We start from the raw sequence: 26,755 nt of genomic DNA, 5'->3' as shown, positions 1-26,755 counted from the left end.
GATTATACTCCTTGTTTAGATACAACGAAGATAACAGTGATTGTGATGATGGAAAATAGGAAGGGGGAGGGCACAGAGATTGAATTACATGCTTATGAAGGAAACAGTGTAAACAATTATCTGCCTTACTATTTGTACTGTCTGATGTTTTTCATTTTTAACTCATTTAAAAGAGAAGTTGGAGATGATGTAGGCGCTTAAAATTACCTAGAGGGGAACGTGGGCTAGTGCAAAACTGCTCTGTGGTGGTGGGCCTGTATGGGGCTTGTTTGTTTAATTAAATTGACAGTAGATGAGCATCTTTCTTGTGGGGATAGTAAACTGTTGGTGGTAGAGAAGTAATTCCTCTGCGCTGAGAGAGCTGTATGTTTGGAAGAAAGTTTTCAAAAATATTTCTGTTGTATTTCTGTAGGATTAGAAGTCTCCGTATGCTTAATCACTGTCCTGTGTATGTGCTTGTGTATACATACACATGTAATGTGCACATATGAATAGGATTCTGGGCTGTACAAGCACCTAGAAAAACATGGAGTAAGAGAATGGTCTGTGTGTCTGCATAAGCACATGCTAACACATGGAAAAGAAGAGGAACAAATGAAGACGTTTTGAAAACAGTACAAATATAACAATTTATTTGTTGCCTGTTGTGAGGCTTTTTGTTCCTGTGCTTGGGTTACTTGTTATACTTGCTTAATCCTGCAGTCCAGTAGTCTGGTATGCTGAAGAAGGAAGGAAATGTGGTTATTTACTGAAGGACAGTGGCTTTTTGGCAGGTGGTTATTGCACACAGGAGTCTCCCAGGCAGCTTTCATTACTACCTGATTTAGTTTTGTGGCACTGCAGCAGGGCTCAAAGCCTTGTGCGATGTCAGGAGGCTGTATACCTACCAGTGATCCATCTAACCCACATCAGCCCCCCCACCTGCCATGTGAATTTTGCCCGGTGCCCAAGGGTGGCTCGGTTCTAAGCCTCCTCAGTTATGTGCTGCCCTTTCCATGCTAGAAGTTGTGGGCGCTTTCCATAGGTTAATTCAACTGTGATATTCCCTATTCTTGGAAAACAGCTGGTAGTTGACATTTGTCAGCTTTCTGATCCAGGTTTGCAGGCACTCTGATAGCTTGTGCAGATGTGACCAACTTGTCCATGTCCATACAGAAAGGCCTCTTCTTTGCCAGTGCTAGGTAATGACTCCTCAGGAGACAAGTCAAGTGTAACATAAACTTCATATGCTAGGACCAATTGTTTGAAACAACCTCTTTAAATCACTTTGATAGAGCTTGCTTATGCCTTTTTTTTTTCTTGTTTTAGTAGTAGCATGAACAGAGCTTAGCGTAAGAAGAAAACATATCTTGCCTCCTGTCTGTACTGGGTATTGATGTGTGTGTATTATTGGGGTTACATACAAATCTTCTGTTGCTCTCTTTGTTTTCATGTTTCCCGTCTGTCTTTGTGCTCATCTTTTTCATTGAAGAAAGAAGATAATTCTACTAATTCTTGGTTACTTTTTGTGTATAGTCTTTTCCCCTTCGTGATTATCTAGCAGGTGTTTTCTTTCATGCTTTCCCCTTCTGGCTGCAGTAACCTCATTAGTGTCTTCTTTCTAAGCCATTTTCGGGATAACTGACCCATGTATCCTGCTAAGTGTGGGATCTACAAAACTAGATTTTTTCCAGTTGAGGAAAATGCCGCCAGTATCAATCAGTTCAGTTCTTGTTGCACTTAGCTCCCACCCTCATAGCTCTTGATAAGGGATATAGACATTAGCCGAATGTTCTTTTCTCTTGGTGTCTGTTGCCAAAGGAGTAATAATTTCTGTGTGTGTGCGTGTTTGTTTCCTCTGCATTTTCCTGTCCTTGCTTTGTCAGGTAAAGGTGAGGACTTGGTCTTCAGAAGATGAGGAACTGGAAGTAGATAGCTTACAGATACAATTCTGTTTAAATAGCAGGAATATGGTTTTGATTTTTCCATGTATGCTTCTCAGCCTTTTATGCTAGTAACTCTCCTTGGGGTTTTCTGCATTCTTTATTGAGCCATGCCTTGTCTTTGTGCTTGAGCTGTGGTTTCCTTTCAGTTTATTAGCTACCTGCAGGGAATCTGTGAAAGGTGGTTGAAAACAGCAAGTCGGTTGCCTGTAGGCTTCCGTTTGCTACACAGAGGCTGCTATTTCAGCAAGCGAAGAGGTGTGGGGCTGAATGGTGCATTGTAATAGCCCATCCTTTCGCTGTGCAGCATAGGAACGTGTTGCTGATGCTTCTGGGCTAAGAAACCACTTGCATGATCCCTAGATGGCTGTAACCACTGTGTGTAGGAAAGTGAGGATGGTAGCATGGATGTCAGAAGATTATCAGGAGCAATGATCCAAGTGCCATCTTTTATAGCCAAAGACTATAAAGGAGAATTGTTTGTCTTTTGCTTCATAATATATTTCACAATGGGAATTGCGCACAATATGATATAAAAGTGCATTTTGTAGCATTAAACTAGTGGTTAAATGCGACAGATTCAGAAATAACAGTTGTTACAGGTCTGGAGTTTAGGGATAGGTTTTGTAAGGTTAACCACAGAATAATGACTGGGTTCAACTTAATTTTTATTTTTACAGCTAACACACTAAACCTAGATGTGCGGCTAACACTTGACTATCTTTCTAACAACCATGCTTTAAAGCCTGTGATATATAATACTCGCTTCCTGGCTACAGCAATTATTCCTGGTTTTGATCACTGCTTAACAGGTGTTAATAAATGTCAGTGTACCTACCTAGGACATGACTTAATTTTGTGGTCTTGGTAGTGCTTGGTACCTGTTGAAGCCAGATTTTTACAAAAACCCTCAGAGAGAATATTCTACAGGTAAGGGTGAAGCTTAGGCAGCATCTTGTGCTAATAGTATGCCTCCATATTCTATGTCAGAAATCATGGATGTAGATGCAAGTCTTGGACCCTCCAAACTGCTTAAAACCCTACAGTCAATAATCCTTGCTGTGCTTGAAAGATGTGGGAGATAAGTGAAATAATAATAATCATCAGGTGAAACTCTCCCTTGCAAAATGGTTTTGGCATCCCATCCAGCCCTGATTTTCTTTTACATGAATGACAGTGATAAATGAGAGCCAGTGTCCTGAGCCTAGCTGTCAATGGAGATAAAGGAGTTGGTTAACTTGTTCTTCTCACACCGTCCTGCATCCTGCAGTTCCTGGTTTGTATCTGAAGATGCTGAAATTGCATTAACTGCTGTGAATCTAAGATGGAGTGCCTCAGATAGGAAGGGATATGGAGTAGAAAGGTACAGCACTGTGGTGTGATGCATTCCAAATGGTGTGCAAGGCTGCGGTAGGTGGGTGTTCCGAGCCTCGTTATGTTTACAGCTGAAAGTAGCAGAACGAGGTACAAGTCAGGGACTGAGTGGACTGCCTTTGGAGGACAGACAAAGCTTACTGATTGGCATGGGAGTGAAGAAATTCAGCTACGTAAAATGAGCAGGTATGGCTCCAGGACAGTAATGGGATGTGGCAGCCATCAGTATGCTTCATCTGTGTTATCAGGCACTGAGAATACGTTCCATGGCCTGATAATCAAAAGTTGAATTCTAGTGCTTTAATCCTTTTTAAACATTTGGGAGGAATTAGGACAGCCTTTGCAGTGTTGCTGAAATTTATCTGTCTTTGATTCCTCCATTCAATGGTAACTTGAATATTTGTGTGAAGTCCTGGAACTCTGTCCTAACTCATGAACAGTCACAGTCAGAGAAGTGACACCTTACCTTTGCCTGGTAAGGTGACAGCCAACTGTCATTCCAGCTGGCTAAAGCGTTATCTGAGCTGCAAACAAATTTCTATGGTGGCTGGTTGTCAAAGGGAAACGAAATTGTCTGGTACATACTGCTCTGGCTCTTAAGTGATTTGAACCTAGTTCCAAACTTGTTCCTTGACCTCTTGCCTTTTTTTTTTTTTTCTTTTTCATCTTTCAGCAGAGAAAGAAATAAGTCATGGCGGGGGATGCCATCATGATCATGAGAGGTTTGACAAAGCTCAGTAAGGCCGTCCTGGAAACCCAAGCAGGACAGCTACGGCAGGTGATCCTTGGTGGCGATGCGGTTACTGTTGCAAGGAGTCTCCAGGTGGCTGCTGAACAGCAGTTTAGTTCTGCCTGGGGGAAAGTGCAGGTAAGAAAAGCTCTTGTGTGCATAGACTAGTATGATGTTCGGGCTCTTCCTCCAGGTACTCTGTGTTGTGAGAGGGCCTAGGAAATGCTGTCATGAACCAGAACCTAGCTCTGTGAAGCGCGAGGTAACTAATGCAGATGTTAGAACATGCCAGGAATTCTCCAAGGCTTCTGTAGTGTAAGTGCTTGAACAGGAATGCAAGGTGATGGTTACTGTTATGGTGGAGTGTGCTGGTTTCCGTTACTCATTGTTTAAGGCATGCTTCGCTCACTTTGTCTTGTCAAAGATTAAGTGCTTGGAAAGACTGGTCAGCAGTCTCCCTGAGACTTCATTCATTGATTACCTCAAGTTTGAATAAGTGAATGAGCTCTTCTAGAGTGAATTGCAATTATTTCAGTGTTACTTCCTTTTTTTTTTTTTTTTCCACAGAACTGGTACATGTGATATATTCCAGAACAGCTCGGGGTCAGGTGTTTGCATGTTTGTCACTTGCAGCTGAGGCTGGATTTTCAGAAAAACTGGCTTTCAAATAAGGAACATAAGGAAAGCCAGACTTTTTTTTTTTTTTTTTTAAAGCAGTGGCTTCTCTTACCAGACATGAGGATGGATATATAAGAGCTTCACATTTGCTATGTTGCCATCTCTTGGAAAAAGCGGGGCTTGTCTGTGGAAAAGAACTTCTATAAATCAAGATCAATCATCATTTAGAATGACATTGTAGCCCAGATCATGATTTTGAAGCAAAAACTAATGGGTGAGGTTTTGGTGATATTTTATGCAACGCTTGGACTGTCATGACGGTTGCCTATAGCTTCAATCCTAGAATCTGTGCCTGTGTTACCTTTGTCATATTTAAGTCTTAGGGTATTTCTCAACACAAAGCTATTGCAGACTTAAATATGACAAAGGTAACACAGGCAGAGGGATAGTGCTTTGTTTTGCCTTCGTCTCCCTTTTGCATTCAAGAAAAGAGAATGTTCTCTTGTTCCTATGTATGTTTCTCTGCACAATGTTCTATGCATGAGTTGCTTGAGAAACTGCTGCTAAAACAGCTTTTCTTTGTAAGAAATTGCAAGTGTTCAAATGTTCAAGCTGTAAGTTTTTTCTGTTTTGAAGAGGAAAGCTTTTATATTAAGTGAATATGTTTCATTTTTCTTGATCTATGGCAAGGCTTTGGCTGTCTGATATTCTTTTAAAATTTATGTATGGAAGTAGAGAGGCCTTCATGCTTGAAATCATCCGTCAGTGCTTGGCCACAGTCCCCATTTTAAACAGATTTCTCCTCTGCCCTCACTGATGTTGAGGCTCAAAATATCGTGAGACCTACTGAATAACAGGAAAGACTATGTTCTGTTTTTTTTCTGTAAAGAGGGGAAATGTAATTAATGTTTAGGAAAGAGTTTAAAATACACTGCCTACTTAACCTGACCACAGCAGAATTTTAAATCCTGTTGATTTGCTATAATCATCCACAGTTCTTCTTTGGCATTGCTGCTGCTGAGGTAGAATGGACATTTTCTATTAGAATATGTGGAGTAGCAAGTAGGAGTTGCTCTGCTGCTGACTGATTTTACTTTTTAACTTTTCTTCCCTGCATTCAAAAGTGATAGAATCATCTAGGTTGGAAAAGACCTTCAAGATTGTCAAGTCCAACCATCAACATGACCTGCCGAGTCCCCTCCTTTCCTGACAACTGGATTTTGTTTACAAAAATTTTTTTGAATGCATTCTGCTTCACTGAAATATCCCATCAATTTTGCAGAGTGGATGTGCGCTCAATTGCATGACACAAAAGAAAGCGCCAAGTACTTGTAGCCCATTTGCTTAATGCCATCCATGATAAGTAGCTTTTTTGCACTCATAGTGGTGATTTGTTTAGCACTTCCCGCAGAACTACAGTGAGATCTTGTTGGCCAAACATAGTTACTTGAGAGACACATAGACAAGGGAGGCATTCTGGGGACTTCGTCATCCACTAATGGAACTACAGACAGTTTCAGAAAGCTTTAAGCAGCTCAGAATTACAAGATGTTTACACATACATTGTCTTGGCTTAACAAGAACCAGGACAATGTATCCAGTGGACTCTTCCAACAAGTGTAAACAAACTCAGAAGCACTGAGTTTGTCTGCACATCTGCTCTTGAGTATACAGCCATACACCCATACTGATGTTGTACAAAACCTCCTTCAAGTAGTTTTTGTATAAACTTGCACTCCTAAAATATTGTTTTGTCAAGGTTATTATAGGGCCAAGTAGTGAGTTCCCACGCATAGATAAATGCTCACTGTACAAAATTCAAACACATCTTCTACATAGAGGGACCAATATGTCTTCTCCAGTCCTTTTACATTGGCTTAATGAAGGTGCCAGAGCGGGAGATCTTTGTAACTCTGAGCAGATAAGGTGGTTACCAAGTACCAGATGACAGAGGACACCATGTAGGTCTCTGAAGTAAAACAACAACAACAACAAAAAAAACCAAACCAACCAAACAAAAAAACCCACGATGAGTTTATTATGAGTTGGTTTCCCTACCTACCCTCCTCAATTCTGAGCATTTGTGAAGTGTTAATTTCATAGTTATACATACTGCCTGAGCAGATACGCTGTAATGGAGCCCTGAATAAAACACAGACAATAATTAGATGATATATTTGTAGTCAAATTTACATAGGTTTACACATCACTGTCACATTTCTGTCTGGTCTTCCACTTTAACTTTTCAAATGCTGCAGTTACCAGTAATTGTGATTTCTGTCTTATAAAGCCACTACATTTATTTCAACAGAATCTTGACAGTCCTAGCATGAAAACTGTGCATGGAGATTTCAAACCTTCATTTCCCTAATAACAAAAGCACTCTCCGAGTTTTCTCCCAGATATCTTGGTAGTCTGTGTATCACCCGTTTTCTTTCTTATAGTGAAGTTTTAAAAGAATGAATACAATAAATTGAAATCCTTTGCTCTCCAAACCACAGTCCCATACAGTGGGGCAACTCTTGCAGGTCAGGACAGGACAGAACAAAACGGAAGACTGTCAGGAGAAGCTTACCTTGAGTATTGAGCAAGTGCTGTTATCCTTGCTTCAAGCACAGAAGTTTGTTTGTTTGTTTGTTTGATGACTACAATCCCTTGGCCATGGAAGGCTTATCTTAATTGGTCTATAAATAGGTACCTGGTATTGCTTCAAGTAGCCTTGAGGCTAGATGCTATACATGCTATTCTGTATCTCCCATCACCTGTTGTTCCTGAGCAATGTATTGCTTCTAGTGATCTCTACAGTTAGTGACCCTTCCTGGCAGCGTGTGTGGAACAAGGCATTTCCAGTTACTGGTATTTGAGGAACTGTCAATTAATTAGTGCTATCAGTGTGGCTGAGAGACTGCCAGTGGTTCCAGGTGTCCTCCGTATCTCTTCTTTTTTCCTGGCTTTTATTGTGAATGTCTGCGGTGCCAGAGTCTACACATTACTTGAGTAGAGACAGGACAGCCAAGCTGCATGCCCTTCTCTGAGGACCGTGGATGAGTAGTGAGCAGGTTTAAGTTCTTTCCTTAAAGCATTTCTATTATTGTTTTCAGGAACTGGGCAAACAGCAGGAGAATTTAAGTGATCTGTCTGAGGATTTTGGGAAAGACTATGACTTCTCAGCCCGAGAGCCATCAGATGCTTCAAGGGACTTCTCTACTGCCTCTACCAAGCCTCACGAACAAAGCAGTGAAGGCCCATCTCACTCATACACTACAAATGGACCTTTTAGAAATGTTGAGACTGGAGATTCTGGCCTCAGTCAGAAGCCATTCCCTCCCAAAATGGATGCAAGGTTATTTGGAGGCTTTAGGGACCCTGGAAATCCTTTCGCTACTGCCTTTGGACAAAATAGGGCTTTTCACCAGGATCATTCCTCTGTTGGTGGATTAACAGCTGAAGATATTGATAAAGCCAGACAGGCCAAAACAGGTTCAGAGCAGAAACCCTACAAACAGATGGTATGTGTTTGTTTTTGTTTTTCTTGGTTTGTTTTCAGTTAAGGGTTCTCAGTGCTCTTGCTTCTATACTGGATTGTCCTTTACTCACCTTCTCCTGTGTTTCTTATTTTTTCCTCTTCTGCTGTTCCCTTTTGTAGAGGCAAAAGAAGGAAGTGTCAGTGCTCCTTCACTCTGATCTCTGTGATATTTGTTCTGGCAGTAGGTTTTCAGCCTACTTTCATATCTACCTCCTCTACATCTGATATTTGAATGTGAGAGGATGTTTAAAATGCATACATAGGGTTAGAGTTAAACTTTACATTAACAAGAGCTCTCCATCCACTGGATTGTGAGGACTCAATGTGTTGATTACTGTAATGAAGAGTCTGTAATTCACCCCTGTTCTTGGGCTGGAATGTTGAGAAGCTATGGACAGCTGTGGGCTACAGAGGTCTGGAGACTCTCTTAAAGGGTTTATCTTCTGTTTGAAGGACCCTGTCCCCTTTAGCTAGCAGTCTTGCTATGGCTGTGAAGAATGGATTGGACCTAAGCTTCTCTCAGCAGAGGCCATGGCTTCCTGTACTATGTCTTGCAGCCCTCCTACAGGTGGAGAGATTGTTGTCTTTAGTATTAGTAGATTGGAGAGTAGCATAAATAATGATTGTTGCTTTAGGGCTTCATGCCCGTGTGCAACACAGTGCAGAAAGCGTACAGCAGGATTCACAGTGGAGATGCTTGTTATCTGCTCTGACCTTTTTCCTCCTTCCCCAAACCCACTATTGGATGCTGCTGTGGGTTTACACACTCAGGATATTGCTTCAGTGAAACTGTATGCTTCTGCTCTGGCCGTTGTGTGTGAGGAAATTATCTATGGTCCTGTCAACCTGATGACTTTGCAGGAGTTTTAATTGCATGTGTGGAAGAGAGTTTGGGTTGGCATTGCGCTGCTTCTCCAAGCTGACAATTAAAGGGCTGCTGAGGTAAAAGTGGAAATGGGCTTTCTAAACATGGTTATTAGCTCCTCTGTCTTTCACATCCTCTTGTACATTTCTCAGTTTAATACATGTTTCAGTTTAAGGCATACGTGTTTTGCAGTGTGCTCAGGTGAAAATCTGTTGGTGCAAATGAGGCTTGGTGTTCAAGAAGAGCTTTCTGTAGCACAGAGATCTTCTTCAAGTGTTTTTCAAGTTGCTCTCTCAATTTGCAGTATCTGACTGTATGCCCAGTTCATTTGTGGATTTCTTTTTTTTTTGTTTTCCTTGCCTTGTTTTTCTGCGGCAGCTCAGCGAACGGGCCCGAGAGCGAAAGGTTCCTGTTACGAGGATTGGACGGCTCGCTAACTTCGGAGGTGAGTTCGCACACCTGTGTGTTCAAAGTCACCACACTTGTACATACTGATTGATGGCTGGCTATGACAGTGCTCCTGCTAACGTAGGAGTTGGTTCCATTTTCTAGTTAAGCTTGCTAATAGGAATGTGCTTTCCCACAAACACGTGATTTGGCTTAGAGCTTGATTTGGGCTTTTTCATTGCAATTATGGAACTTGGTCTTTAGTCAGAATTAAGTTACTCTTTGCATCTCCTCTTTTGTCACTCTTTTATCATATCTAATTGCTGGCAAAGAAAAAAGCTCCCTACCTAAATGGATATTTCAGATGTGTTCAGCAAGCTAGCTGTTAACAAGAGCTGTAGAATTGGTATGGTTTTTCTGTTTGTCTTTCTCTTAGGACCACAGGCTGATATGATTCCTGGACCTTGGTTTTCATATACCTGTTATGAAATGAAAGAAGTCACTCTTAATAGTGTAGGGTAGATGATTTGTTTAACAACAGCTAAAATAGTGGTGTGTTACCACCACCTTTAGTGTGCCTCCTGCTGCACCCTGTGATTGTATTGTGAAGATGCTTGAAGCCTTTGTTTAAACTTCAGATCTTTAAACCGTAGCAGTTGATTAACAGTAAACATGTTTATGCCTGGCTTTAGTTTGAAGCAGTTGGCTGATTATTGGAATTTATTTTTTAGCAAATTAGAGTGGAGCAGTAGGAAAATCCCAAGAAGACCTATTATAACAAGCTCTTTTTCTAGTATTGTGTGCAATATTGTTAGAATAGAATAGTTCCGTTGGAAGGGATCTTCAAAGATCATTAAGTCCAACTGCCTCACCTCTTCAGGGCTAACCAAAAGCTAAAGCATGTTATAGAGGGCATTGTCCAAATGTCTCTTGAATATGCATGGGGCAATGCCACCTTACTAGGAAGCCTGTTCCAGTGTTTAACCACTGTCACAGTACAGGAACTCATGTCCAGTCTGAACCTCCTCTGGCACAGCTTTGTGCCATTCCCCTATGTCCTGTCATCAGTTACCAAGTAGAAGAGGGTGGCACCTTTCTCTCTACTTCCTCCTCAACAACTTGTAGAGAGCGATGAGGTTGCTGCTTAGACTTCTTTTCTCCAGACTTAGGCAACCCAAGTGTCCTCAGCCTCTCCTCACAGGACATGCCGTCCTGCCCTGTTACCAGCTTTGTTGCTCTCCTCTGGACACTTTCAAGGACCTTAACATCTTTTTTTTTTTTATTGTGGAGCCCAGAACTGCATGCAGTATACAAGGTGAGACAGCACTAATGCTAAATACAAAGGGAGGACCGCCTCTTTTGACTGGCTAGCTATGTTGTTATTAATGCAAACCACGTTTTGGGATACACTCTTGGCTTCCAGGGCATGCTGTTGGCTCCATGTTAAGCCTGCTGTCAGCCAGCACCCCCAGATCCCTCTCTGCAGGGTTGCTGTCTATCTGCTCATCTACCAGTCTGGCATTACTCCATCCCAGGTGCAGTACCTGGCATTTACCTTTGGTGAATTTCATGCTATTGCTAATCACCCAGTTTTCCAGTGTATCTAGGTCCCTCTACACGGTGTTTCATCCCTCCAGACAGTCAGCAGCACCTCCCAGTGTAGTATCATCAGCAAACTTGCTGCTGAGGATGCACTCCACTCCTACATCCAGATCACCGATAAAAATGTTGAACAGAAATGACCCTAGAACTGAGCCCTGGGGAGCGTTACTGGTGACAGTCTGCCAGCCCAGCATAGCCCTGTTCACCACAACCATTTGAGCTTTGCCATTTAGCCAGTTCATCACCCAGTGCATCGTGAACCTGTTTATCTCACAGTCGGACAGTTTGTCCAGAAGGATGCCATGAGGGATGGTATTAAAGGCCTTAACTGAAATCCAGGAAGATTACGTCTGCCACCTTCCCTTCACCCACCAAGCAGGTGGCCTTGTCACAGCATGAGATCACATTACGAAGGCAGGACTTTCCCTCGATGAGCCCATGTTGACTCTGCCTGAAAATAGCTTTGTTCTTTACATGCCTTTCAGTGTTCCCCAGGACAATCTTCTCCATAACTTTTCCAGGCACCGAGGTTAGACTAACAGCTCTGTAGCTTCCTGGGTCTTCTCTCATGCCCTTTTTGTATATTGGTGTAACCCTGGCTGACTTCCAGTCAGCAGGGACCTCCCTGCCCTCCCATGACCTTTGGTAAGTTGTTGAGAGGGGTACAGCTATAACATCTGCTAACTCCCTCAGTGCTCTGGGGCGAATCCCATCAGGCCCCATGGACTCATGAACGTTGAGCTGATACAACTCTTCCCTTACAGTTCTGGTGACCACAGTAGGAAGACCACGACTGGAGGAGCAGTGACTTTCCAACTTTAAGGTCTGGGCACCCAAGATATGTCATTATCATCAAAAACTGAGGCAAAAATGGCATTAAATGCCTCTGCCTTTTTCTCCTCCTTACTTCTTAGGTGACCATCCACTCCCAGTATTGGTCCAATGTTTTCCTTTGACCTCCTCCTGCTGTCGACATACGTGAAAAAGCCTTTTTTGTTGTCTGACACCACACTTGCCGTTGTCAACTCAAGCTGAGCTTTTCTTGTTTCCTTCTTGGAGGTGCAGAGTGCGGCTTTGTACTCTCCCTGTGAAGCCTGACCTTGCTTCCAGAGATCACGTATTTTCTTTTTCTGCCCTAGTTCCAGGAGGACTTCCCTGTTCAGGCAGGCTGTTTTTCTGCCCTGCTTTCTTGACTTGCAGCACAATGGGATTGCCTGCTCCTAGGCTTTTAAAAGGTGGTTCTTGAAAACTGACCAGGTCTTGTCGATCCCCAAACCCTCTAGAGCAGATTCCCAGAGGACACTACTAACCAGCTTCCTGAGAATCTTGCAGATTGCTTTTTCGAAGTTCTTTGAAGTCCAAAACATTTCTTTGGAAATGGGGTAAAAGCCAGCAGGAAAAATACTGCATGAGCAGTATCCTGGACTTGTTCTCAGTCTAGAAAATCACTTTGAATTACCTATCTTCATTGTCTCCCTGTCTGACTTGATGCTTTTTTTTGCTCCAAGTAGCTGTCTTGCATGTGGGATCTGAATGGAGTTGACTGTATCAGCATTTTAATAGATACTGTTTATGCTGTGATTGAGAAGTCTTTTTTTTTCTGGTTTTGCTCAGCTAATAAAATCTGTGGATTTCAGGTTTGAAAGATAATTGCTCAGTGGTCTTGCATGGCTTGGCCCTATCGAAGGTCTGCAGAAGTTAGTTTCATAGCATACCTTCATAGAAAAACATACAGGAATTATGAAATGTGTGGATGCAGTCCATGCAAAGCCTTGTAACATCACTGATTGCCTTCCATGGTCTGTGCTTCACCTTATGCTGGATTCTTTGGCTCAGTGCATTTAGATGGAGTTGTTCCGGAAGCAGATATAGTACAAGTTTGAAGTTTTATTGGTAGAGATGGGGTTGTGATTACCTGATGGGAAGGAAGAAAAACTCAAAGTACTCAAATGATGTTCAACCTGTTTGTGCCCAGGCTTCCTTGGTTGAGACTACAAAATGTGTGCATGCTTGCGTACTGCATTTCTTCCCACAGACATGCACAAAATAATATATGCTGCTCAGCTGTGCTTCCTTCACTGTACTTACTATGTAATCCAGTTGTTTTATTTGGGAGACTGGAGGAGGACGTGGGACATTTGGAAAACATGCATCAAGTACCACTAGCAGTGCACGAGTAAGGCATGATGGGATGCACAGTTGCTGAAGAGTTGTGAGGGAGCACCAGCTGTTCTTATTACCCATGTCACTTATCCAGAAAAACAAATATTTTCAAATTGGGAAGATAACTGGGTAGGCAGTGAGACCTTTGTGCAGTATGCATTTTGCTGCATGGTTAGATCTGTGTATCACTTAATCTTTGGTGGTTTTGGTCAGTTGTGGAGGCAGATAATGCTATTTGTAGTTGTAGCTTAATCTGTGGCCACTGTACAGCGTCATGCAACTTGCCACTTGCAAGAGCGGTGGTATATGGATTGCTGGTGTTCAGTCTCATGGACCTATGGTTGCTGTTCAGGGTTACTCCACAGCACAGCTTCGTGGAGTTGTAGCTTACAGTGCTGCTTGGGTAAGGTGGGCCTCAGGAAAAATGAACCCCACAACTTGAGTCTACAGCAGGAGCACACAGCTCTCAGTAGTGCTTGTTGATGCACTTCACAAGAACTGGGTGTCTCAGACTGGTCTAGCCTATGATACCTGGCTGGCATGCTGGACTGAAGAAAGAAATACAGGAGAAAAGACTTCAGTGTAAAACTTGAAGATAACTCCATTGCAAAAGCCAGGATGCTCTAATCAATCTGTTTTGTAGCTGTGCTTGTGATCCTGTGGCTTGAGGTTAATTATAAAAAATGCTTCTATATGTAATTGAGTATTTTTACTGTGACCTGTTTCTTATTTTAAAGGATTAGCTGTTGGTCTTGGCATTGGAGCATTGGCAGAAGTTGCAAAGAAGAGCCTTCGACCTGAAGAACGCAATGGTAAGCCCTTTCTGCATCCTCATTTTTTTGGTCTTTATTCCTCTCTGGTCACAATTTACCTGCATGCTCATTTGCAAGATTTTATTCTTTTGAAAGCTGGGACATTGACACGGTTGGAACAACAAGGGGAATTTTGTAGTTTTTTAATGTGATATGTCCAGACTTTTCTTTTTTTCCCTATTGAAGTAAGCCACAACCTCACCATGTAGACAGAGGTCAGACGTGTGTGTGTGTGAGAATAAGTTTATGCCAGTGCAGTTCATCAGCCTACTTTGCCACAGCCACACGTGAGCATGACTACCATACCTGTGTCCATTCTTGGATTATATTGGTGCAACAATATTTGTAAGCTGTTCAGTGTAACCACGTAGTTCAATCACTTCAGAAACTGCAGGTGAGCCCTTATGTCTGAAAACTTCACACTATTGCTGTTTGCAGTCTGTTTGAAATTTAAGGATGTACTGCCTAATAGGAATTTATTTAGAGGATGGCTGCTCTCTTCTGTTTTTAAGAGTGACAAAACAATTTAAGTACATGCTAAATAGTGATTCTCTACTTCCATCTCTCTTTTGTCTTCCTCTGGAGGATTCTCACCACCATGAAAATTGACCTGACCTTGTCTTTTTTCCCAGCTTGTTTGAAGTTGGAGTTAAAATGTTCCTGAGTTATACCTGGCCGTGTCATGGTGGCTTTCTTCTAAGCTTTTGCAGTGATTAAATATGGCAGTGTAGCTTGCTCTGTAGGCTGAGTTGTGCTCTGGAAAGAGTAATGTTCTTGACCAAACCTTGATTAGTGTATATGGCAATGAGGACTGACGACTTAGATGGTAGGCAAGGGATTTGGAAAATGGTCTGGGTTTTATGTTTAGCTGTCTTGCTTGATTTCATTTTTGCTTCTCTTCTTGCTGTTGTCTGCTTAGAATAAGAGCTCGGAGCAGTGGTTACACTGTGTAAAGGAGAATGGGCCAGGAGTGGGAAGTTTTGAAGTGAGGCAGAAGTAGAAGATTATTTCATCCCTTGTGCTGTCTTGGAGTTTCTTAAGCCAAGATCGCGAGAAGGATGCTGCATCATCTAGGCTCTCATTCCTGCTGCTCTTCGACAGCTTCTAGCTAGTGACCTTGGACACATTTTCTGTAGGACTTTACAGTGGGTATGACTCAGTGGATGAGACCTCTCTCCAAGGGCTCTGCTCCTGCAGAAACGCATGGCAGAGGATATAAACACGGCTTGAGTCCAAGATCCCATTTTCTTACTGCTCTCTCTGTCAGTACCAGCCTTTGCTGTTCTTGGGGGAAATGTCTTGCATAGGTACCTCTACACTTCCTTAAAAAAAACAACAACAAAAAAACACAAACCAACCAACCAAACAAAAAAACCCACCCTGCACCCGTTTCGTGATTTCAGCTTGAGGCAGTTGTGCTCAAGTTGAGAGTTCTTTCTGGCTGCCAGCACCATAAGCTCAGGCCAGCCTGTCTCTGAGGGTGGCATGTTGTCCGGTTCTTTGGAAGCTTTTAGCTGATGTCTTTTCTCTTGCCACTGCTGCACTGTATTGGAATGTCAAACAAGTGGGATGCATGGCCAAAGGCGTTCCTGAGAATTTCACACTCTTGCTAGCATCCAGGAGCGACCAGGAAGAGTCTTTTCTTGGTTTCCCCTCCTCCTGCCCAGTCAGTACAACTGAAAGTGTCTCACACCTGTAAAATAGGGCTAGAAGCATTCATCCTTCAGTCACAAAATTGCAAGCCTGAAACTCTTGAGCTACAGGTGATCCCAGTAACATGGTTTGTACTTCTGTCATCTTGCCATTGCTGCTACCAAATGGGAGTCCCATGGATGCCTCCTCTCCTGTACGTTCTCTAGTAACCATGTTTGTATTGATTTGTTTCCCCCCACCTAAATTTCCATTCTTGTTTAGCAACTACAGGGCCCTTCCCCTTCCTCTCCTCTCTGCCTCATCTTGTCTGTTTCCAGAAACAATTTACTTTTTATAATATTAAGGGACTTATCCCTGAACAAAAATTTTGGTGCAAGAGTTTGTGAATTTCTCCCTTCCTCGTCAAAGCCTGATGTCCTAGACATAGAAATTTGGTGGTGGAAATGATTTCTGTGGAGTTGCAGGAGTGTTTTTAAGGGCTTACGGCCGTATGGCTGCCATCTTTTAAGTGCTTTAATAAGTGGTTTGGTTCACCTTCATCTTTTAAAAAGAGGATGGTCGTACTTCATTTCCAGTGGGAATTTTCTTGTTGTGTTGATGTAGCTAACTTAAAAATAACCTCCTAGGTCACTGGTGACCTTGCTGGTAGTCTCAGCATTTAGTGTGTATCTAAAGTAAAAGGTTTACGGGTGGTGGGGATGGGAGAGTAGAACAGGTTTCCAGGAATAAGAATGAAACACTGCCCAGACAAATAGTTGCCATTACTAGCAGAAAGACTTTGGATTCAAGGTCAATTTTGTAACTTATTAATGACCTATAACAGGTTGTCCTGATAGGCACTGTGCAAATGCCAGGCTGGGCAGAGCCCTGTGGGGCTGGCAGCTAGCCTAGATTTGAACAAATGGTTGTTTCCCTATGGAAAGAAGAAGTGCAGTCTCCTTGAGTGGTCAGTCTTAAGTGCTTAGGTTATGTTCTTGACTGTTCACTTGCTCCGAAGTTTGTGTGGCAGATGATCCTAAAAATAAATGCTTGCAAAGCAGTGTGGCAGCAGGAGCTTTCACTTCTGAGGCCTCCTTATTTCCACAGATTTTTTAGATGTGACTACTGTCTGCCTTTTCTTTCTTCGCCTGCTGAATTTGGGTGGGGGGAAAAAAAAAACGGTGATCTTGAGATGGGGAGGAAATAGTTTGTAGTATCAAATGTAGACTGCTGTCTCTGGGAAGAACTTTAACTTACTGAAAGTTGGCATACAATGTGTTTTGATGAACCATGTTGGGTTTTATACCTGTTTTCTTCCACCTACCCTTGGAAGCCTGTCTGTTTTCCATGTTGTTTCTTCACTTGTCATTTACATAAATCTGGTTTTGACTCTTGCTTTCAGGTCACCTTCTTGTTCGTGCCCACTTTTAGCAAGGTACATAAACAAGCAACAATCTGTCACGTGCTGTTGGGTGGCTTGGTAGTCAGGCAGCACCCCTGTGGGCTCAACTTCAATGAGAAGCATGCCAGGAGAACAAGGTGGGGGAGTGCCTATGCTGGCTCTTTCTCTGACAAGACTTTTAAAACGGTCATGGCTCACTGGCTTCTGGAGGTGACTTTAATCATTAACTAACTCTTTCATCCTTATCTGTGCAGGTGTTATGAAGGAAGATAGAGAACTCGGTAGTCTCCCTAGCTCCTCTGTGTCTGGACCTTGTGGGAGGGACTGTTTGTTTTGTCACTGCTAAGGATCCAGAGTTTTCCTTATGGGACCGTTGAGAGCCAGAGCTCTGTTCATGGCTTCAAGCCTTCCACCCTTCAGTGCTCTGTTCTTCCTGTCCCCTGGGCAGTGTGAGCTCCCTCTGTACACACTCCTGAGAGCTAGCTGGAGAGGGAGAGGATTTCTTGCTGCTGCAGTCACTACGAGACACACTAGTAATTTCCACCTGTCAGAGATCTTCAGATCTTGCAGCTGCTGTGCCTTTTGGGCCCTTCTTGTTGTATATGTTGGCTTCAGCTGTTCCATCAGTTGTACCCTTTCCTCTGAAGTGCTGAAGCAAGCTGTAGCCCCAGGATTGACATACCAGTTCTGGGCTCTGCAGCCTACCTGTAAGACCTGACCTCCTTCCTGTTCCACTCTCCGTGGGAGCTGAGCTGCAGTCCTAAGAGCAGCGGTCATCACGTGCCTGCCTGCCCATTCTGTCCGTGCTCTGTAAGCCAGAAAAGCTGTCCTCCTGAGGGAGTTGTTGCTTCCAAAGGGATCACAAAATTGAGTTAGTCTCCCTCCGTGTTCCATCTTTAAAAATAAATAAAATATATATATCAGTCTTTGCCCTTTGCTGGGGACAGGACCGTGCTTGTTTGTGTTGGTATATTCTGGGCCTCGTTCTGCACGAGCTGATGTATGCATGACCGATGGTGAGAGTAAGGGTTTGGCCTCCTCCTGGCATGCTCTCTAAGTGCAGTTGGAACTAGTAATTGTAGTGGCATTGGGATGTTCTTCGTGGTCTTTTCTCAGTGGCAAATTCCCTGTCAGAACGCGGTAAGGAGTGGCATGCATGTGTGAGGATGTAAGAGGGAAAGAAGTTGGCAATTGGAATTAATTTTCCCTCTGACACAAAATTGTCAAAGAACAACATGGTATCCCAGATGAGAGCTCCTGCTGGTCTTCTGGGAGAACTCTCTCCCTGGATTTGGCTGGCTCCGTAACCTCATCACAGATTTACAATCTGCTGCCTTTTCAAGATGCTATATGCAACCGTGGTATTTTGGGATTATGGTGTTGGGACAATTTATTTTGCCTGTGCATTGAGAGAGATTACAGTTTCATTAAGAATGCTGTTATACACTTGGAAACGTGAAGGCTCTATCTGCTTTCTGCAGATGCCTAGTGCATGCTTTAGATGTACAGTTACACAGCAATACGTGTGTGTATGAACGTGTTGGGGGGGTGGGGGGAAGATCTGGTGCTGGTGTGAACTCTGCTCCTGCTTTGTGAAGTGGGAGCATATTCTCAGTCAATTCCAGTGTGCTGTCAAGGCTTTTGACAATCCCTCTTGCTGTGTCCCACTCCTGCTGCTCTTCTGAAGCTGTGGCTATGCTGCAGCCTATGACATGAAGACTCAGGAGACCTTGATGTGGTGTGAGGCTTGAGCTATGTGGCACAACCAGCTCAAACACCGATGTCTGCCTGGGATCCTGGGCAGTTTGCATAGCCTCCATGGCTGTTTGTGCTGTTGTGACTCGTTGCTGTTGGCACTCAAGCTAGCAGTGAGTCAGAACAAGCCACAGGTGTACAACCACAGTTCATGCCCCTGGGTTGCGAAGCAGACAGAGTGTAGTCCTGGTTTGGTTTTTCTCTGCGGAAAGGTGAATCTCCTGCTTGAGCGTAAGCTAACACAGTGGAGTGAGCTTGCTGAGGTAAGGGTGCTTTTCATCCATGTGCTTTCTCTCCTTGCCCTCAGGAAAGAAAGCAGTGATGGATTCCAGCCCATTCCTGTCAGAGGCCAATGCGGAAAGAATTGTGAGAACCTTGTGCAAGGTCCGGGGAGCAGCTCTGAAGCTGGGACAGATGTTAAGCATTCAAGGTAAGTGGTAGCATAGGTCCTTAGCTACCCTCAGCAGTGCTGCCTGGTGGAGCAGTTCGTTTCTTGTGTTACATTGTCAGCTGTTTGAAATCAGTCAGTATGGAGTAAATGTGGACAAGCAAGTAGCTTTCTCATGTGAGAACAGTGGCGGCGATATGTTCGATTCAGTCCAGCTTAATCATAGGCTGAAGTAACTGATGTATGGATTATATACCACCACTTGCCTAATGCCCCTGTTGTAGGTCTGAGCTGAATCAGGCACACAGCTGAAATTGATTGAAAATGAGATGACCGTCTGTGAATTTTAATGCCTGTGTGTAAAAAGCAGTTGTTGGGAAGCAGAGCTGTATCACAGCCTACTCTCAAGTGTCCTGCTAGAAAGGAGGTAGAAGATGACAACATGATCCTGTTCATAATTTACCAAAAGTGTTTGAGGTTGTATCTACAGCCCTCTCCCATTACAACAACCTGTTTGTGATTTACATCACAGAATCACAGAATTGTAGGGGTTAGAAGGGACCTCTGGAGATCATAGAGTCCAACCACCCGGCTAAAAGCAGGTTCCCTACAGTAGGTTGAGCAGGAAAGCATCCAGGTGGGTCTTGAATATCTCTAGAGAAGGAGACTCCACAACCTCTCCGGGTAGCCTGTTCCAGTGCTCTGTGACCCTCACTGTAAAGAAGTTCTTACGCATGTTTGTGTGGAACTTTCTTTTTATGTTCTTGAAGAGATTTCAGGCTGTCTTACTGCATCAGGCTCTTAAGGTCACAGGTGGAGGCATGAGTGACATCTGCTGCTTTGCACTAAACTGCTAGGTTACTCCTGGAAGATAGCAGGAGGGCTGATTTCAAACCTTATCTGAATCTGTTCACTTCGCTTTCCTGCCAAAAAAAAAATAAGGAAGGAAAGAACCAGCAAAAACAGTGCTTTTACACTTGTCTGAAAATAGCTTTCAAGTTATCACTGATACTGAGTCAGCGTCTGAGTGTTTGAAGTACTCAGTTTGCTCGGCTTGTGCTTTGACATTAATTTTAGTAGGTGTTGACTGATGGGGCTGGATCTTGTGTTGTGTTAAATAACTGAGACCAGCTCTGTGTTCCGGAGAGCCCTCGTGGTATTTCATCGTCCTTCATTTGCTATCACCTGTTGTAGGTGTGTGCCAGGCTGATGGCAACACTTGCAGAGCTAGGTGGGAGGCAGCAGCTGACACGTCAAAGGCCGCTACCCATATATGCTCTTTTCTCACCCTCGAGAAACTTCCAGGTTCTTGTTTATAGTGCAGATCTAGGAGGAGCTCTTCTGTTCCTTGCTTTGTTTGGCCAGTGCCTCTCATAAGTGGAATGAGTGAGCCATGGCTGGAAGTTGGCTCTGAAGTCAACTTGCCTGCTGTAGGTGGGGAGAAACTTAGAAATTCTTAGGATGCTGTTATGAGTTGCACTTGATGTGTGCCCAGAGCCTGGTTATAGCTGCACCCGGCTGGGATGTTAGTGACGAGGGAACAGCTGTGAAAGGCCACCTCTGAGGAACAGAAATAATCTGGATTTTTGTCACTTGCCTGCTGTCTCCTAAAATGACCGAGCTTTGGCGAGGGTTCAAACACTTGCCAACTGACTTCACTCAAGTGTCAAGACATACAGGCCTTCAGCAATCTCAGTGGCATTGTCCAGCCTTCATCTGACTCATGACACGTGTACAGAGTGCTGCAATGCCTGCAGAGAGCATAGGCCCTTGCAGGGACAGAATGGGAGCTCCTCCCTTCCCAGGGCAGCGTCCTTAAGGTAGCTGTTTTTCTCATTTCCTGGGATAGACTCCAGGTTGTGTTTGTAAATAAATGACGCACTTTGATTTGAATGTAAGAAGCGCATGTGAAGGTTCTCAAGAATAAAGCTGGTAGCATGGACTTTTTTCTGGTGTTGGGAGAGCCAGCAGTTAAATCTAATTCTTCAAGTCTTTATGAAATGAAGTGTTTGCCAGAACTGGTGGCTTTTCTCTGGGCAGTTGTAGAAGCCTTTACTTACAGGAGATGACTAATCTTTCAAGAGCTCACTCCCCCCATCGTTTCCTATGAGGGTAAAAAATGCTTGCTAAATCCTTCTGGCTCTTAAAATAAGTTAATTTTAGCTGAGTTATGTTTTCTTCTGCCTACTTATAACTGGTTTACGTTTGGGTAGCTGTTTACAGTAGTAGAGGCTACATTATGATTAGTCTGAATCCAGTACTTGCATAAGTAGTGTTTTACTGCTGCACAGCTTTCTAGAGAAACTGCTGCCCCTTAAAATGAATTAGGTTAAACCCCACCACGAACCTGGGAGCACTGGGATGACTTCCCAGGGGTTCCTTCTGTTACCTGTGTCTGTGACAGTGTCCTCTCCTAGGCCTGAATGCTGTACTGCTGTCAGCAAGGGCTGGTAGATGACAGAGGCTTGTGCAGAGCACCTTGTGCTTTGTGTTTGTGCAACCTGCCATCATACCAGAAGTCTCCATGCCGTGCAGTGCTGCATGCTGCTCCCAGAACTGCTGCTGGATGTGTGGGGTCCGTAGCAATATTTGTTATTTCACTGAATTGAGCCAGGAACCATGATGACAACCGATGCTGAGGAACTTTTTATACTTCAGAATCCAGCATGTTTTCTAGCATATTTACACTTTGTCCTGACATTGTTCATTGGGAAAAGGTGCGTAGAAACTTACTCTGGCTGCAGCAGGCGAGCTTAGGAGATGTTCAGGTAATATACAATATTTTTTGGTGAGGGCGAAAGCAATGGAGTAGCTTTTCCCTCTGTTCTGTTACTTGTGTCCAGGACTTCCGTTTGGCTCATTTCCAAAGGTGTGATGCTTCAGGAGGTCTGCCTAAGGGTTCACTTCAGGGTATGGTATTTCTGAGCTAAAACGGATTCCATAACCTTCACTGGTGTGTGCTTGGGCAGGACAACCTGACTTGTTTGAGCACAGATGTATGTTTCTTTGTGTGCTGAAGAACAACTGGAGAACGCGGTGCCTGTGCTGACTGCTATGTCCTCTTCCTCTGGCAGATGACGCCTTCATCAACCCCCATCTCCAGAGGATTTTTGAGCGTGTGCGTCAGAGTGCCGACTTCATGCCCATAAAGCAGATGATGGTAAGGAATATTCCTTCCTGCTCACTGGGGAGGAGGGTCCGTAACAAAACAAATGTCACCTGTGACATACGCTGCTGGGGGAGGCAGACAGGTATTTTTAAGAGTATTCCTTCAACAGAAGTTGCATATTTTCAGTTGTGGGTGACATCTGATTCCTTATCTCAGCTATGTGCTGTCACTTCTCACCCACACACATACATTCAGCTCTGGACAGAGGAAAAAAATGTTTTCTTTGTTTTTTTTTTATGTCCAGAAGTTATGCTGGTGGAACAGGAAGTCCATACAAACATGATCACATGGGACTAGTTTAGTGCAGCCTCCTCTTCTGTTTCCTCTCCCTCTCTGATCTTCGTCATGGATGTTAAACTAGTGTTTACAAGTGTCTAAATCCCATTTTAAAAATTCACAAATTTTAGTCTGATGGAAAATAAACAGCAATTCTGTCTCTTTGATTATATCTAACCTACCTGCAAGTAGAGTTGGAACGTTTCTTTTTTCCTTTTCTTCCCTTTGATAATTAAGATGTGAAGGGTAACGCAAAAGGAACTGTCAGCACTACATCTATCTTCTGGAAGATAAGAGCCAGCACTTAAGTATGGCAGTCTGGCAGTGTAACAAAAAAGCTGTTAATGGGGGTTGTTGTGTTTAATTGTCAATATTGCCTCAAAGAGGGTCACTCTGGGATGCCTGTATTGCTTCCGATCAGCTTGGTAGTGTGATGAAAGAGGAGAAATATCTAAATCCTTGCCCATATTCTGGAAGATAAGTGGCCCCAAAAGGGGAGCTTTTATATTCCTGAGGCAGTGGTGGTTGTGTTCAAGATCACTGCTCTTCGGGCCCCAGTAACACAGCCTCACACAGATCCCAGAACTAAACAGATTCTGATAGGGAGCCACTGCTGGCTGGACCATTGCTCACAGTAGTGTGCTCACTGGGAGGAAGGGGAAACGGTCTAGGAAGCAGGGTGTAGGTACTCAGAGCAAGTCATCTTAGAGGAGCATGATTTCAAATAATGCAGATCTTAAATATTTGCTGTCCCCTGATGTTTTCCTTTCATTTGTAGAAAACTCTGAACAATGACCTTGGCCCCAACTGGAGGGATAAACTGGAGTCCTTTGAAGAACGCCCCTTTGCTGCTGCTTCAATTGGTCAGGTTCACCTGGCACGCTTGAAAAATGGGAAAGAAGTTGCCATGAAAATCCAGGTGGGCTTTAGAGACCAGCTTCCTCTCTTGTTTGTGCTGCACAGAGAGGCAGCGGAGCTGCACGAATATATTTAGTGCTAGGTAGATAAGGAAACACTTTCATGCAAGTGAAATTTGGGTCCAGCAATGTCTTACCCTAATTGAAGCAGAGGGGAAGGACAGAAAAGGTTCTGCAACTTGGGCCAGTCTCTGACTCCAGATGAGTGGGAGACCTTTCTTCTGGTTGTATCACTGAAGTGTGGGGATAATGGTGGTAAGGGACTGCTCGTACCAGCTAATGCTGTGTGCAAGGGTCCTACCTACTCCATGGGTCAGTCCTGTTTCTGGAATGTGCCTTTTCATGCCTTTTCTGGCCACAGCCCAAAGGTTATAGAAGTTTGAAGTGACAAGCAAGCACTGACCGTTGAGAAATGGCAGTCTGACAATGCTGAGGGTTATTCACTAACTTCCAGTAAAGCTGTCAGCAACTTCAACCAGGTATTTCTAGCAACTAAGTTCTGGAGCTGAAACCAGTTGTACAGCATGCTTTATAATGCAAAAGAAGTGACTGACAGTACTTGCTCAGTCAGGAAGGGACCTCAGGCAAAGTTGGTTATCTGGTTGTTTCTTTGTTTTGTAAACTGGGAGGCTTTAGAGATGATGTGGATGGTTATTGGCTTCTTCTCAAGCTAGTTTTGTCCAAAGGAATCTCTGAAGTTAGCCCAAGGCAGTAACAACGGAAAGTTAAACCTGTGGCACCTTAGGTTCTGCTCCACAACAGCATAGGCTGGTTCATGTCGTTACAGACTAGGTGCAAAAGAACAGGAGGAGGTACCTTTTCCAGGTCTGGTGTGGGGTCTCGCTGCTTGCCCTGCTGCTGTGGATGAAACACTCTGGGTCTGTCAGTGGCATGTGCTCTCAGCTGTGGTAGGAAAGCGGCTGGCTGCTGTCACTGGGAGTTGTGTCTGAGGGATTTTGTGCGTTTCTGGGATTTGCAGCTTAGGATTTCTTTCACTTTAGAAGAGTCCATGTCAGGAACTGAAAAGGACATTCTGTTTGCCAGGGGATGAATCTTACCCTGGCTCTCGGTCCTCCATTTTAGATGCTGGGCAATAATACATGCTTTTAGAGGAGGGATGTGTGGCTCAGGTGTGCCCTGGTTCATTGCCACGCTGTAGGTGGCTGTGTTGAGGGTCAGTTCATTTTGAGCTGGAAGGCGTCTTTATCTTGCCCTGTACAACTGGCTTCCTTGGGTTCATCTAGTGTTAATGCTGCCCTTTCCCATTCTATCCTGCAGTACCCTGGAGTTGCCCAGAGCATCAACAGCGACGTTAATAACCTGATGACTGTCCTGAGCATGAGCAATATTCTCCCTGAAGGTAAGAAGACCAAGACCAATGTTTCATCTAGCACATGGAGGCTTGTACCTTGCTTACTTCTCTCCCTAGACTGGAGAGCATGCCCTTGAGCATGTGCCTGTTGCAGTGTTCACTCAGTGGGGTGGGAAGTGCACTTGTGTTGTTTATTTTCCCTGGTCATTTGCGTGCACCTGCCAGAGTAACATACACCTGTACGTGTGCACTTTTACAACGAAGGACTCACAGGGACTCTTGGTAGTCTGAAGTGTCTGGGTATACCCACTTTTGATGGCCTCCTAGGCATGAAATATGGGCAGTGTTCACATAACGTGTTCTTGCTTTGTCCCTGTTATTTTCTGCCAAGGTTGGCAGAACTCATTCTTCCCTGTATTTCCTGTAGCCCTTTGACTGGGACGAGCAGCGAATGACGGGTAGAGTTGTGGAGAGGTGGAGAACCATTAGATTCTGGGCTCTCAGTGCTTCTCTATAGTACAGGAGTACACCCATCTTTCCACAGTGACTGCAGGATTAACTGCTCCTCTTCCCAAACGCCTGCATGCAGCAGCTGTAAATCTTAGTGGCACTCTACAGATGTTGCCCTTAGATCAGGCTGCATAGTGACAAAAACTGTGGCTATTGCTCTGTGGTGGCTGGGCAGGGCCCTGCAGAGATGTGTCCTGCTGCCTTGACGTGTCTTGCTGCAGAGCCGCGTCAGCACCAGAGCTGCCCCGAGCGAGGGAGCAGGAACAGGCACCTTGAGGTACAGGGTGGGAGATGGGGAGGACGGGGCCCAGCTGTGTGAGCACGTTGTGAATGTACCTTGCTGAAGGAGCAGCTGCGTGGCCACTGCCTGGGGTTACCTGTACAAACTGCTTCTAGTTGCAAAGAGGAGGTGGCTCTTGGGGACCTCTTGCATTCTTCAGCCTTGAGTTGGCTGGACAGCAGGTTGCTCCTCAGCTGCAGTGCTGGCAATCTTAGCCTGAGGGGCTTTTTTTCTAAGACTACTCTGTTCTCTGCTGTTTGGCTTTTAAGGTTTGTTCCCTGAGCATTTGATTGAAGTCCTGAGCAGAGAGCTGGCCCTGGAGTGTGACTACCAGAGAGAAGCTGCCTGCGCGAAGAAATTCCAGTATGTTCACACCAGTGCCCTCAACCTGTCTCTGCACATGGGTGTGAAATGTAGGGAGGTTCCTTAAGTTCAGGGACAGTGGGGAGGTGAATTCCATGCCCTGGGGACCCAAGGGAATAGTGTGTTTGTGGCCCCTGTTACCACCTCTTCTCATCCAGGTGTGTTTTCAGTCAGCTGAACTGTTGCTGATGTTGAAGCACGGGGATGAGGCAGCCAGCTGCTGTCCTCTCTCTTTCAACACGAGCCTGTTTTACCACACACATTCTGGTAAAACTACTGAAGATACTGTAGTAACTCTGGAGGCCAGGCTGCAGTGCTGTTCTGTGTTCTGTTACGCCCGGCTATAGTAAGCTTCTGTCTTCATTTTATCTAGGAGTTTTTTTGGGTCAGCCCTCCTACAGCAACTGGCTGCTCCCTTGCCTCACTGTAGCACTGGGGTCCAGATTGCTTTTATGTTGAGGTTGGACCTGGGAGTGCTGCTGGAGGCTGGATGCCCCCTCTTTGCCCACCCTGCAGAACTGTTCCTTTGGCACTGCTCCCCTTGCAAAAGGCCAGTTTCTTCTGTACATGCAGTCTGGCCCTGAAGTGGGATGAACAAAGGAGCCTGGTGCCCCTCAGTGTGCCAGCCTGGAGGCCCTCCTAAAGCTGCTCCTTCAGCAGGAGATGTGACCTCAGGAATCACCAGCAGCTGTAACTCACTGGCATGGCTTCTGGTGACTTGATCCCTACTATAGCTACTGAGGAAAATATCT

At 44.3% G+C, this 26,755-nt stretch overlaps 1 protein-coding gene across 4 annotated transcripts in view; it reads left to right on the top strand.

Annotated features, from left to right (window-relative positions):
* Positions 1-26,755, top strand: part of COQ8A (coenzyme Q8A) — a 39,514-nt gene that overhangs the window by 7,080 nt on the left and 5,679 nt on the right. For 2 of the 4 annotated variants that reach the window (XM_080587664.1, XM_080587663.1), the window contains exons 2-10: positions 3,970-4,164; positions 7,746-8,153; positions 9,414-9,480; positions 13,925-13,999; positions 19,096-19,218; positions 22,251-22,336; positions 23,400-23,540; positions 24,817-24,898; positions 25,910-26,003. In XM_080587664.1, coding sequence (XP_080443790.1) covers positions 3,988-4,164; positions 7,746-8,153; positions 9,414-9,480; positions 13,925-13,999; positions 19,096-19,218; positions 22,251-22,336; positions 23,400-23,540; positions 24,817-24,898; positions 25,910-26,003 — 1,253 coding nt within the window. In that variant the 5' untranslated portion in view covers positions 3,970-3,987. The remainder of the gene's footprint in view (positions 1-3,969; positions 4,165-7,745; positions 8,154-9,413; positions 9,481-13,924; positions 14,000-19,095; positions 19,219-22,250; positions 22,337-23,399; positions 23,541-24,816; positions 24,899-25,909; positions 26,004-26,755) is intronic. The other 2 variants (XM_080587666.1, XM_080587665.1) reach the window with 1 other exon arrangement.

The sequence above is a fragment of the Anser brachyrhynchus genome (genome assembly GCF_964034855.1).
Source record: "Anser brachyrhynchus genome assembly, chromosome: 3".
Taxonomy (NCBI): Eukaryota; Metazoa; Chordata; class Aves; order Anseriformes; family Anatidae; genus Anser; species Anser brachyrhynchus.
The sequence above is the reverse complement of the archived record's forward strand: the minus strand, read 5'-3'. Positions and strand labels throughout refer to the sequence as shown.